General features: G+C 35.0%; 1 protein-coding gene across 10 annotated transcripts in view; it reads right to left on the bottom strand.

Moving 5' to 3' along the window:
* Nucleotides 1–634: 634 nt before the first annotated feature.
* LOC149796782 (rho GTPase-activating protein 26-like) overlaps nt 635–13,623 on the bottom strand; it is a 168,347-nt gene continuing 155,358 nt past the window's right edge. For all 10 annotated transcript variants that reach the window (XM_089961428.1, XM_089961431.1, XM_089961429.1 and 7 more), the window contains 3 exons: nt 12,857–12,955; nt 11,065–11,144; nt 635–7,789 (listed from right to left, as the gene is read on the bottom strand). In XM_089961428.1, coding sequence (XP_089817554.1) covers nt 7,698–7,789; nt 11,065–11,144; nt 12,857–12,955 — 271 coding nt within the window. In that variant the 3' untranslated portion in view covers nt 635–7,697. The remainder of the gene's footprint in view (nt 7,790–11,064; nt 11,145–12,856; nt 12,956–13,623) is intronic.

Genomic DNA, 13,623 nt, shown 5'->3' with positions numbered 1-13,623 from the left:
CCGACCAGTCCTAACACTAAGCTCTTAAATGCTGAGCGTCAAGCATGGCAGCTGCTAGTAACATTTTTACAAGTCTTCAGTATAATTTGGCTGGGGTTCAAACCCGCAAACTCTTGCATCCAAAATGGATACTCTAACCACTTAGGCCACCTAAGTGGTTGATTTTCATTTAGGACCAACTAGATGTCACAAGAAGTCTTATAAAGAAAACCCCATGTTGATATGACCATCCATTCAGGAGGAGTAGTTAGAATAAGATATTGGATACCAGACCGGCACCATTTTAGAAAGAACTCAAAATCATAAGTCTTCTGGTGAAACCGTCATGCCAATATGACTTCTTTATGTTCAGAAGAAGCTGTGATGGGAATATTTTCAATATGGCCACTGTGGTGGCCATACTGTATGTCAGTGGCAACATTTTCATTTAGAACCAACTAGTTTGTGGGATGTATCTGTAAACTTTCATGGCAGTCCTCAAAGTAGTTTATTATGAGTAGCAATACCAAACTTGTGTTAACTTAAGACCGGACAACAGACCATCATATAAGCTCTTCTGGTCTACAACCAGTAGAGCTAAAAATAAAAAGACGGGTTGCGTCAGGTGAAAGCAAAATGTACAAAAATATGTGACCTGTTTTCTTTTTCTTTAATTATGTTTGATAATCTCTACAATTCTATATGGGGGAAAAAGCAGTAAATGTTCCCAAGTAGCCAAGGCTCTATATAGATAAAAACATGATATATAAAAGTCCACATATTTTAAACTTGACAGGCAACTTCAAGGAAAAATTTACAACAACAAAAAATGTAAAGGAACTTAAACACAAATGCAAGAACAACTCTTTCTATTATGAGCAAATTACAGCTTGATATATTTCATACTCTAATAATAAGAATACAATACAAGACATAATACTTATTGCAAAATTCATGTATAATATTTATACAAGACCTAATGTTTGGGCACTAAAGCATAAACTGAATTTAAAAAGAGTACACTGTACATAAAATGTTATAATATTGCTTGACACAATATTAATATGGTTGCATAATAACTGCCAGATAATTAAATGAAATTAAACAAATGATATTCAGTTCATGTGGTAATAGAATTTTTAAAAAAAATTATTCAGAGCATCTAACTTGAAATACCAGTGAACTATAATATTCATATCTATTATTTAATTAAGGATATCATTTACAAGGCATTTAGCCCAGTGTTTGCATGTGTAGAATGCTTCATGTAGATCTAAACACAACATTTGTTTAAGCTGTATGATGTTATGTAATAATATAAGAAACGGGACATAAATGTAATTATTGAATAATTCAGTTCCATTATGCAATAAAAAATATCATTCTACATGCTGATTGTGTAATAGTCCTTGTATGGGATGTCTAACTCTGGAGATTGTTGACGAAAGGTCTTAATGACCTACGACTCCGGTCCAATTATGTCTTAAATAGAACTTGACTTTTAGACCCAGCTTTTAAGTTCCTTTTTGCATAAAGTGCATGCCAGCCACAAAGTTTGCTAAAAAAAAAAAGAATTTAATTTAACACAAATGTTGTGAAGAAGTCAGAATGACCTTGAATTCTGACCTCAAATTCAATATGCCTTTTCTTTATCTAAAGTGCAACATTCAACAAACTCTTACTCGAAATTCAAGTCACTTCTGGGGTCTTAGTCTAGGTCTGTGATGCAAAACTTAAGTTACTGTATGAAAACCTCTGACCTATTTTCTCTCAAAACTAAAGGCTTCCATCTTAACCTAAGTGCAAGCCACAGAAAAAGGTTTGGTAAGGATAGATGAAGTGAAGTTACTATGCATAAATTGATAAAGGCAACAAATAAATGGTCAGATTTATGGATATTATAACAGAATATACTCCACCTTTCGGCTTGCCTATAGCAACTGCACAATGAGTGATGAACCAAACATTACTATTACGTAATTAAGCATTGATCGATATAACATTTTCATGACCTATTTAAGCAATGATGAATAAAACATTACCATTACCTAATTAAGCAATGATGAATACAACATTACCATTACCTAATTAAGCAACGATGAATATAACATTGTCATGACCTATATAAGCAATGATGAACATAACATTAACATTATGAAATTAGGTATTGATGAATATAACATTATCATGACCGCATTAAGCACTGATGATTATAACATTACCATTACCTAATCAAGCACTGATGATTATAACATTACCATTACCTAATCAAGCACTGATGAATATAACATTACCATTACCTATTTAAGCAACGATAAATATAACATTACCATTACCCAATTAAGCAATGATGAATATAACATTACCATTACCCAATTAAGCAATGATGAATATAACATTACCACTACCTAAATAAGCAATGATGAATATAACATTACTATTACCTAATTAGGCACTGATGAATATAACATTATCATGACCTCATTAAGCAACAATGAATATAACACTAACATTGCCTAATTAAGCAATGATTTATACATTATCATGATCTAATTAAGCAACAATGAATATAACATTAACATTGCCTAATTAAGCAATTATGTATATAACATTATCATGACCTAATTAAGCAATGATGAATTTAACAGTATCATGACCTAATAAAGCAATGATGAATATAACATTACCATTACCTAATTAAGCGGTGATGAATTACAAATTACTCACCAGAATATGTATATAGAAACCATGTGATATTTCTATTCAGTATATCAGTTTAATATATACATATAAATGCTTTCATAGAAAATATGTTGTGTGATAATCTACATACAATTTTAGAAGGAGGTATACAGTTATGACTCTGAAGCATTATTATATTCCAATAAAAGAACTAATATCTTTGTCATGCTGAGTAATTCCAAATGATCTAAACATAACTAAACAGCTTTTCTCATACTCAGTATTGTTGTTGACATTGTTGTTTGTGGCCTTAATGCCATATCTCAGCTTAAGATAGTCAATACATGGTGGCCAGTATAGCTGGTGGTAGAAGAACTTGGGGAAAACAAAGTTAAGAGACACTGACTGATGGGAATCTACTGGTAGATTTCACACATGCTCACAATGGCTGAGCGTGAGACTCAAACACAAGCAGACTGTGAGATGGCAGTGACCAGTATAAGTGAGCACTTTAGAACACTTGGCCACCCAGGGCCTCCATAATGAAAATGAAAATGGAGTGAAAAGTTGAATAAACAAAAATTAATACATTGGGAACCTGGGGATGATGTGTGTGTGTGTAAGAAAGCAACTAGTAAAAATATGTTCTTAAAGTTGATTACACATTTTATCTTGAATATTTCTGCCAACAGTGTGCATTATTTCCAAATATGAAGAAAACAAAATGTACACCCCCAAAATATACAATAAAGTAGACTGGGAAATCAGTTACAACTTCATCATCATTCATTAGTTTCTGCTAAAACTCATCATGACTGATTTATAGTTATATAATTTGTCCATGTTTTGCTAAAACCAGGACTACTGGTATAGGTTCTCAGGAACAAGATAGTAAACTGAATTGAAATACTGAAGTTGTTTCCCCTTTTTGTACACTAATCAGTTGACGGAAATCTTAAACTTTTAATGTATCACAAATTAATTTATCATAATTACTTCCCCAGTAATGGATGATAGAAGGCATATGCACTAAAAAAACATGTCCAAATGTCAGTTTGAAACTTTGTCATTGATGTCCATGTCAGACATCTGGGTGACGTTCAGTATCATAACCTTACTTGAGATCCATTAGATGCCTTTGATTTACTTTCAAGTTTGATTGCAATTGATGTTGTGGTCTTGGTGATGACAATAATGTATTTCCACTTGGTCGCTGCTTAAGTCCAATGTTTGAAGGGGATACCTCCAAAAAGAATGCCCCCCCCAATCCCCGTTCAAGTCTGGTGGCACATATCCTTAGAAACGTTTAATTTATAAAATATTTGAAGAAAATAATACATTTTAACCTTGTTGCTATGAAAACCACATCTTCGTGTTAGAAGCAAAAAAGACCTAGATGAATGGTGGGCAATTTCCTCGTGTACATTCTACTCTCAAAATGGAAAAGAGTCAATAGTGAAGAGAATGTGCATATACCTTCTGTAAACTAAGCAAGGATAACAACTGGTCAACATGCATATTTTTTAATGATGACAATAATATATACCAAGTTTCACAACAATGTATTGAAAGCTGCATGAGTAATTACATTCATAGAATTATGTCATATAATGTATCCAGCTCTAAGACAAAACTGGCAATATGATGTGAGCAATTAAGGGAACATGAAGATTTGTCAATGTGTGCATCTAAAGATTAGGATTATAGTATGCACTAACTTTTACTGTGATCCTTATAAAGCTCCTAGATAAGTTGTGTTCATAAGATCCTGTCTTACACCACATTCAGCTCAGGACAACAAAAAATGCAAAACTTTACAAATAATCCCAAAAGAAAAGTACATCTGCAGACCGTTTATGTACAAAGTCTTATCACAACCCACTGAAAACTTGCAGACTAGTTAAGTTCAAAATGTTATGTCATACACTAATTCAAGGATTGAAAAGGGCAATGTCCCCTAAAAAAAAAAATATCAGAAGTAAAATGATTGTTCGATATAGACATATCTAAGCAATAAGCATAATATTCAATAAGTTTCAAGACAATCCATCAAAAACTGCATAACGAGTTGCATCAACAAGACTGTGTAACTGACAAAAGGATAGACTGATTGACATTAGGTTTGTTATTTAGCTCAGACTCTTGAGGTTGTGGTTCCACACACTCAACTCCTGTTTCAACATAAACTTGCAGAGCAAATATCCTAATGAACCATTCCTAAAAAGTTTGATTAAAACTGGATTGATGACTTTTTTTGAGATTTTTAAAAAAACACCGTCCACATCAACTGCTATTTAAACTAAATCACTGCCATTCCAAGTCACAAAAAAGAAAAGGGATATTCCCCCAAAATGTAATAAAAACAGGCTCAATAGTTTTGGAAAAGTAATAAAAACTAAGCTTTACTTTCTGTTGCTATGAAAACCAAATGGTTAGTGGTAGAGCCACAAAACACAACTTCAACAGAATATCACCCACGGTACATCCCTAAAACATCTGATAACATTGAGTTATCCATTTAGGAGAAGTCACAAAATGTAAAGGTTGACTGATAATGGCCGATGCATAATAGAAATGCTACAATAAGTTAAGCTCACTGGGTCTTTAACTAGACTGGAAATTTTTTTCTGGATAAATTAAGCTTCAAGAAAATGTACAAATATAACGAATGTTTACACCCAATATACACCTTTGTTTCATAATCTTACTAGCAACTGAAGTTTTCTGTCTGTATAACGACAACAATGGACATTCACCGTAATGTGATGATTATGCATGAATAAAAGTATATAAAATTTTGTATGCATGAATGAATGAAACTGTAAGTAAATAAAGACTACAGAGATACACATCTCTCTCATCAACACATTCATCTCAAAATTGAAAACCTATGACACAGATACAGAATACTTTACTGCACTTCCTTTTCTATTTTTTTACAACAAATTTGTTCCTCTGCTGGGATACCTCATTTCACTATGTTATCCAAGGTGTTTCTCACAACATTAATTCTTGTGCTTTCAAGTTTTTCTGTGAAAACTTCCCCTAGGCAATATTGTATTAGCATTAAATTAGTGTTGGCATTCAGCTCTGTATCAAGGGCTCTGAACTTAGGGAGACAACTCTGACTTAATATAACTGTCTTGCAACATGAGATGTAATTGTAAGAATTTTATCCATTTATGATCCAAATCCAAAACAGTAGAAACATCATTTTCTTCACAAAACAGAACTATCAAACTAGATACATATTGTCATGTAGACAATGCAGTGACAACACTCTTGTGCACTCACCAACCCAAAGTTTCAAGTACAAGACCTGGTGCCAATCCATGTAACAGTAAGCAGAAGCTCACAGAGGCAGCATCAAGCCAAGCAAAAATGTCTTAGACAATATTTCAGTCCTTTTAAACACATGAATTTCCCCAGGAGATACTTGGAACATGACCATAATCCCAATTTTGTGCCCATCTACTGCTTTATTGTAGACATCATATGAGCTTATGCTTCTCCCAAGGTACTCCTAATGCTAAATGCAATCCGACCCTCTAGTCCACCAAAAATACCCCACAATCTCGGATTTATGTGTTCAAATTGATCAGGAAAATCAAATTAATCATGAAAAATAGGTTTAATGAGTCCAATCAATTTTTGCTGACCCGGGTTAAAAAGTCCTTAACACCACCCTTGTGTCTATTCATGTTTGGCAATTTTCCTCACCCTAAACACCATCCTGTGCAACCATCTTATCCACTGAGAGAACCTGAAACAAGTTTTCTGACCTTGAACAATCAACTTAAAATATACATAGTTTGTGTTCAGAAGTAGAAAGTGTACCTATGTTGCAAATACTTTATTTCAAGGCTAACACCTGCCCGTAACTGTATCAAGGGTAATACCTGCCACGAATTGTATCAAGGGTAACACCTGCCACCAACTGTATCAAAGGTAACACCTGGCACCAATTGTACATATAATTTCAAATGGTCAAATTTCAGCATTTCCTAAGTGATACCTCTATAGATAGGAACAAATGCAAAAAAAACCCCAAAACCTAGGTCTTAGTTCCAGTGCATTATGAAAGATACATTAGTCATTTCAACTGAATATAGTATCACATTCTAAGTGGTTAATGTATTGTCAGCTCTGGAAATATGTTCCGTAATTATATAACTGAAATAAAGTACCACCTCACTATAATGACCTTCATTATAACTCAGTTCCTGTTTTAAAGCAGGTGTCATGGATCTCATTTTAATATTCACTAGACATATATGTATTTCATGATAAAGCCATCTCAGTATAGAGTTGTATATTCTATAACACTTCTGGACAGCAATATAATAAGCAAGTGCTGCAGTAAATACAAAAATTACATGCTGCATGAAACAGACATCACACAAATATACAAGAATGCTATAATAATTCATCTATGTATAGTATGTCACTGTGACCCAATTAAAGGATGCCCTGAAATTTCAAAAGGAAGTACACCTTATCTAATGAACTTAATCCTAACATGCATCCTCATCCCCATACCATTTAATAAGAAGTACTCTGTAAAATGTCCTATCTCACCACTTAAAGCAAAGCGCACAAGGCAAAATTTGAAAATCTATCAACTCAAGTTTAAATGCGGCATTTAACCTTAAAAAGGTGATAACACAATGCCCCTCAAGTGATTCATTTGTATTACATTTTTGGACAGACAAAAATACATCTGATATACTTGAACACTTAAAATAAAAAACCCAAATAAAATAACAACGTTATAACTCAGTTCTGAATGGAGTCCACATCATATAGCTAATGATGATCCTTGCTTTAAAATTCTCTCACAATTAGCTTGGAATCAGTTTCTCAGGTTCTATGCAAGAACAAAATTATTCTTAGTCACATATTTAGCCATCCTTCCTTTTTTGAACGTACCCTTTTCCTGGTCGTACAAATTACCCATGTAGGGTCTAATAAATTCATCCCAAGACAGAAAGCAGGCATTTGCTTTAATATCAGGATGGTTACTGAATCTGTTTGTGTCAGTCTATGAACTCTACATAGTTTTGGGGTATGAGTCCAACCTTGCCATTTAGTGTGCCTTCCAACCATCCTGGCTCCTTGGATTCACGTACTGAAATCAAATTAAAATCAATCATTCAATCAATAACAAAAAATAAAATAGATACACAGAAGAACCCAGCTAAATGACCACTGTGACCAACACACTATTAAAGTAAAAAAATCTAATGAAACTATACTTTCAGTATTCCTATGTATTACAACCACAGAACTAAGACAACGTTGCTGTTACGGATTACGATCAGTAATTCCAGTCCTATCTGACGATTTCAATGAATTAGGTGCTGTGAACAGGAGTTTTTTCCCCCAGAGTTTAGCAGTGTCTCCTGTCACTTCTTCAAATCTCTCACGTACACAACATTAGTGAGAGAAAAAAATTCATTTTTTCATATTCTGATCCCAGTGTAGCATATTTAAGGTAATCCTGCCTGTGGTCACATGACTGTACTGCCTTAAGCAGGGCAAGACGTTGTAGTTGCTAATTTTAGTTTTGATCCTGTCAGCATGGTTGGCTGGCTTAATTATTGTAAGCTGTTCAAGATGGATTCTACAATGTGTGAGCAGAAGTAATTTGGAAAGGACGAAAAACATTAACTGCTTATGGCTGGATTACTAAAGAGCTGAATCTGCATAACACATAAACATTACTTTGAATCTCTCCACAAGGTTGTGGTTCTGCTTTGGTGCTTAAAGTTGTCGAGGTGGATTAGAGTCTATATCATGCAAGATCAAATGAAATTTGGACCGGATTAATGATGTTAATTAATTCTGATGGGAATTGCTGAAGAGCTTAAGTAGCAAAACATTGGGTAACTTTGACTTAAAATTTCTGAGATGCTTAAGCGAGCCAATGACAAAACATCAAAATCCAAGAAAACAAAATATCACAAAATCCAGTGATGGCTGGATACTGGAATTTCAGTGTCTAAAAAGACATGAATATGCATTCTGCTCTTCCTGTCATCTGATTTTAAAGTCAGTTATGATGGCAAGAATGATGTCAAACATCATGTAGAATTCTGATCTCATAAAAGCATATGAACTGCAACAACAAATGATACCATCACTGAAATTCATGTTTGCAGAATATACTTCAAATGTGGATGAATTTAGACATGCAGAGACGTTATCTGCCAACTTTATACTCTCGTGACTGACCATCTGGTTAATACAATCACAAGTTTAAAATATGACAATTATATGAATGACCTCATAAAAAACGAATAGGAACACCAATGAACTTGATTTAATCCTTTGTAAACATAAATGTTAACCAAACTTAAGTTCATGTCACTAATTGCCATTGTAATTCCTTATGCCTGAGATGAATGGGATCTTTGTCTCAGTTTATAATACTAGTAAGTGATAATCATCTTCTGGATTTGATTGTCATTATTAAAGAGTGATGGTAATGATAACGAGAAAGGTGTCTGCAAGTTAGCCTTAAAGTCACAAGGGACAGCATAAGGTTGTTTGCGCGTTCATGTGAAGAATCTTACTGGCATTAAAACAATATTACAATTAGGATCAAACAGTACTAATCTTGAGCAGTTCTGGCAGGCAGTCAGCAACCTGAATCTACCCACAGGCTGGAAATGATTTAAACTTATTGGCGGAATCAGCAGTGCTGTAAAGACACATTCCATGGTGGACACTAAAAAGGACATTTTCCATTTTGAAAAAAATTCAGGTTGCCTCTGGAGAAAACCGGGATTCAGTAAACGTACATCATCTCTTAAGTGTTTATATCAACAATGATGTGCACTGATACCTATATAATCCAGCATATCTAAGAAGTGCTAAAAATGCTTGTGGTAGACTTGAGGGACTGATATAATGTCCACATAAATACACTTAAAACCATATGGAGTGATGGACTGATATAATGTCCACATAATACAGTTAAAAACCATATGAAGTGAGGGACTGATATAATGTCCACATAAATACACTTAAACCCATATGGAGTGAGGGACTGATATAATGTCCACATAAATACACTTAAAACCATATGGAGTGATGGACTGATATAATGTCCACATAAATACACTTAAAACCATATGGAGTGATGGACTGATATAATGTCCACATAAATACACTTAAAACCATATGGAGTGACGGACTGATATAATGTCCACATAAATACACTTAAACCCATATGGAGTGAGGGACTGATATAATGTCCACATAAATACACTTAAAACCATATGGAGTGATGGACTGATATAATGTCCACATAATACAGTTAAAAACCATATGGAGTGAGGGACTGATATAATGTCCACATAATACAGTTAAAAACCATATGGAGTGAGGGACTGATATAATGTCCACATAAATACACTTAAAACCATATGGAGTGATGGACTGATATAATGTCCACATAATACAGTTAAAAACCATATGGAGTGAGGGACTGATATAATGTCCACATAAATACACTTAAACCCATATGGAGTGTGGGACTAACATAATGTCCACATAAATACACTTAAAACTATATGGAGTGAGGGACTGATATAATGTTCACATAAATACACTTATAACCATATGGAGTGAGGGACTGATATAACAGTTAAAAACCATATGGAGTGAGGGACTAATGTCCACATAAATACACTTAAAATCATATGGAGTGAGGGACTAATATAATGTCCACATAAATACAGTTAAAAACCATATGGAGTGAGGGACTGATATAATGTCCACACAAATACAGTTAAAAACCATATGGAGTGAGGGACTAATATAATGTCCACATAAATACACTTAAAACCATATGGAGTGAGCGGCTAATATGATGTCCATAGTCAAGGCAATCATTACATTTTAGGGTTTTGACAAGTCCAAGAGATATGCTATCCAAACCTGTTTTGTCTTGTGTGTGTGAGTGTGTGATTTGGATTTTTAATGTAGCTTTACCAACGTTTCAGTCATATCGCTACGATGTCTGCAGTGTGACCAGTCCTAACACTAACCTCTTAATGCTGAGCGCCAAGTGAGGCAGCTGTTAGTACCATTTTTGTAAGTCTTTGGTATGACTAAGCCGGGGATCGAACCCACAACCTCATGCATCCGAGGCAGACGCTCTAACCACTAGGCCACCTGAGTGGTCTGTTTTGTCTTGTGCTTAGTTCCTAAATAGTTTAAACAACAGGGAAGTCATAGTAACCAAAAAACTGCATTATTTTTGTTACCAAGCCAAGAGAATAAAACATATTTATGGAACACAGATACATTACCAGACCACATGAAAAATTACTTAAATATACTGATCACTGTTGCCTTGGATAATTATAAATATTTGACTGTTAAGTATATTCTCACCATTTTTGATGATCATGTTGGGTTCAAAAGACAGCTCATTCTCATTCTCTGCATCACAGTGGAAGAGTGCCCGTACAGTTCTAAAAGGAAGAATTGCCAGCTGTGAGTAAAATTACATGTACGAGACTAAAACATATCGTCAAACTTTGATTATCAAATGTCAATTTCCCTAAATTTTCTACAACTTTCACGTACAATTATTTGAAATTAATAGAGTTATAGTAAAAACTTCCATTGTCAGAAAAAGGTGTTATATACTCACAATCAGAAACTAAAAAAGGTTCACGTAAAGTGAAACCCTCACTCAACCTCTTTTGCATTGAGATGCAATCAACAGACATCTACAGACAAACTGCACAAGATACTTGCATACTGTAGACTAGTCATTTTATCAAGAAATATACATCACAGAGACCTACTAGAGGCATCTGTAAAATCCCCCGTGTTGATATAAAAATCCGTTCAGTAGGAGAAGCAATAAACAAAATTTCAAGATGGCAACTGTTGGGTATCAGATTGGCACCATTTTCATTTAGGATGAACTAGACTTCATAATTAGTGGGGCCCCCAGTGGCCGAGTGGTCTAAAGCGCTTTCCGTTACGGATCACTGCCATCTCACCTCTGTCTGCGTGGGTTCGAGTCTCGGATTCGGCTAATGTGGGTATGTGAGAAAGCTTGCCGGTAGCTTCTCGTGGGTTGGTGGTTCTTTCCGGAGTTTTCCCGTGTTCTTCCTCCACCATTAATACTGGCCGCCATGTATAGCCTATCGTGTGCTGAAAAATGGCGTTAAACCCTACAACAACAACAACAACAACAACTTCATAATTAGTCTTTTGGTGAAAATCCCCATGTCAATATGTCTTCCCATTTCAGGAGAAGCAGTGATAAGATTTTTAAGATGGTCACTATGGTGGCCATATCTGACATCAGATGGATGCCATTTATATTTAGGACAAAGCAGATATCGTAAGAAGTCTTTCAGTGAAAATTGTCAAGCTGGTCACATTGGTAGCCATACTGGATGTCAGAGAGGTACCATTTTCATTCAAGACCAACAAAACCAGGTGTCTGCAACGTATGTCGCGTGTGCCAATGGTGGCATGCAAGACTCTTTGGAAAGACAAGTGATATGAATTGTAGTTTTGTATTGTTTGTACTAAAAATGATAATTAAATTAAGGATATGAATGTGGCACATAGCACTCAAGAACTAAGTGGATCTGGCACTGTGACAGTAGTTCTAAAAGGTTGCAGATATAACCACGGAATGAATGAGTGAAACGTTTCATGGCAATTCTCACAGTAGTTTAGGATGATTTGCCATAACAAGTGGGTGCTAATGGACAGACAGACAACGGGTGACTGATAACAGATGGAAAACAGGTGACAGACAACATAGCAAACCATCCCATAAGCTCTTCTGGTCTATGACCAAAAATAAACATCTGTCTGCTTCTATTACTAATATCATTCCAGTTTTTAGCAATTTTACAAACAATAAAATAAATAAAACAATCGGAGCCAAGCAAATATTGGCAATTTGTTTTCCATTAATATTCAATCTCCAGCACAAATATTACTCCTGCATCCAGGATCAAAAACTTTTTTTGTTATCTACTTATTAAACACCACACCCAAATATGTCGACTCTCTCACTTAGTTCTCATGGAAGTAAGGTTACATGGAAAGCTGACAGACAGACGAGTACACCGTAGTCAGACATGCACGATCAATCACACTACATCTGCAAAGACACTGGTATGCAAATATTACTATGACTGTTAAACTATACCTTCTCTTTAACCTAAAAGATGAGTTATTAGAGTTACTTCCTAATGTGCCTGTCACACTTCCTGTCATGCTCACTGGAGTACTGTTTACTGACGATGTCCTGAAAGGTACAAAACACAGTTCCATATTTTAATACTGGATACCATCAACCATTCATCTCCAGGAATATAATAAACTAGAAATATTTTCATGAAACACTAATATCCCATCTCAGTGCCTCAAAAGTACATAACCAGAAAACCTGTCTAGACAGACATACTTAGAGACAAGGGTAGGGCTTTATGTCCCGACCATATTTGTTGCATGTAATAAAAAAAACCCACTGAGCTTCTGCATAAGTGCACTTAGGGGAGACCACTATGTGACTGAAATGAGGTCATAACTAAAAACAATCATGCATTTATTATTTTCAGCCATGTAACCAGTAAATTTCAACCTGAAAAGAAAATTTAAACGTGCAATCTTTAGGCATGCAAAAAGGCCCGACATTTTTAAATGCAAGGCAGACATAAGGAAGTTAAGCTGGACATATGGCAATAATTTTGGATAAAGTAGTATGAGTGTGTATGTGTGTAGGATATACATGGTGGCCAGCATAACTGATAGAGGAAAAATTTGTAAAGAACCACCTACCCATGGAGAGTTACTGGCTGGCATTTTCACAGGTAGAGGCAAATGCTTCAGGCCACCTGGCCACTCAGGGCCCACATAAAATGTATTCTTGCAGCAATTTTTCTACCTTTAATACACTTTCTATTTCCCCATATA

The sequence above is a fragment of the Sinohyriopsis cumingii genome, chromosome 6 (genome assembly GCF_028554795.1).
Source record: "Sinohyriopsis cumingii isolate HCF-2022 chromosome 6, ASM2855479v2, whole genome shotgun sequence".
Classification (NCBI taxonomy): Eukaryota; Metazoa; Mollusca; class Bivalvia; order Unionida; family Unionidae; genus Sinohyriopsis; species Sinohyriopsis cumingii.
This window is presented reverse-complemented; position numbering and strand designations above follow the sequence as displayed.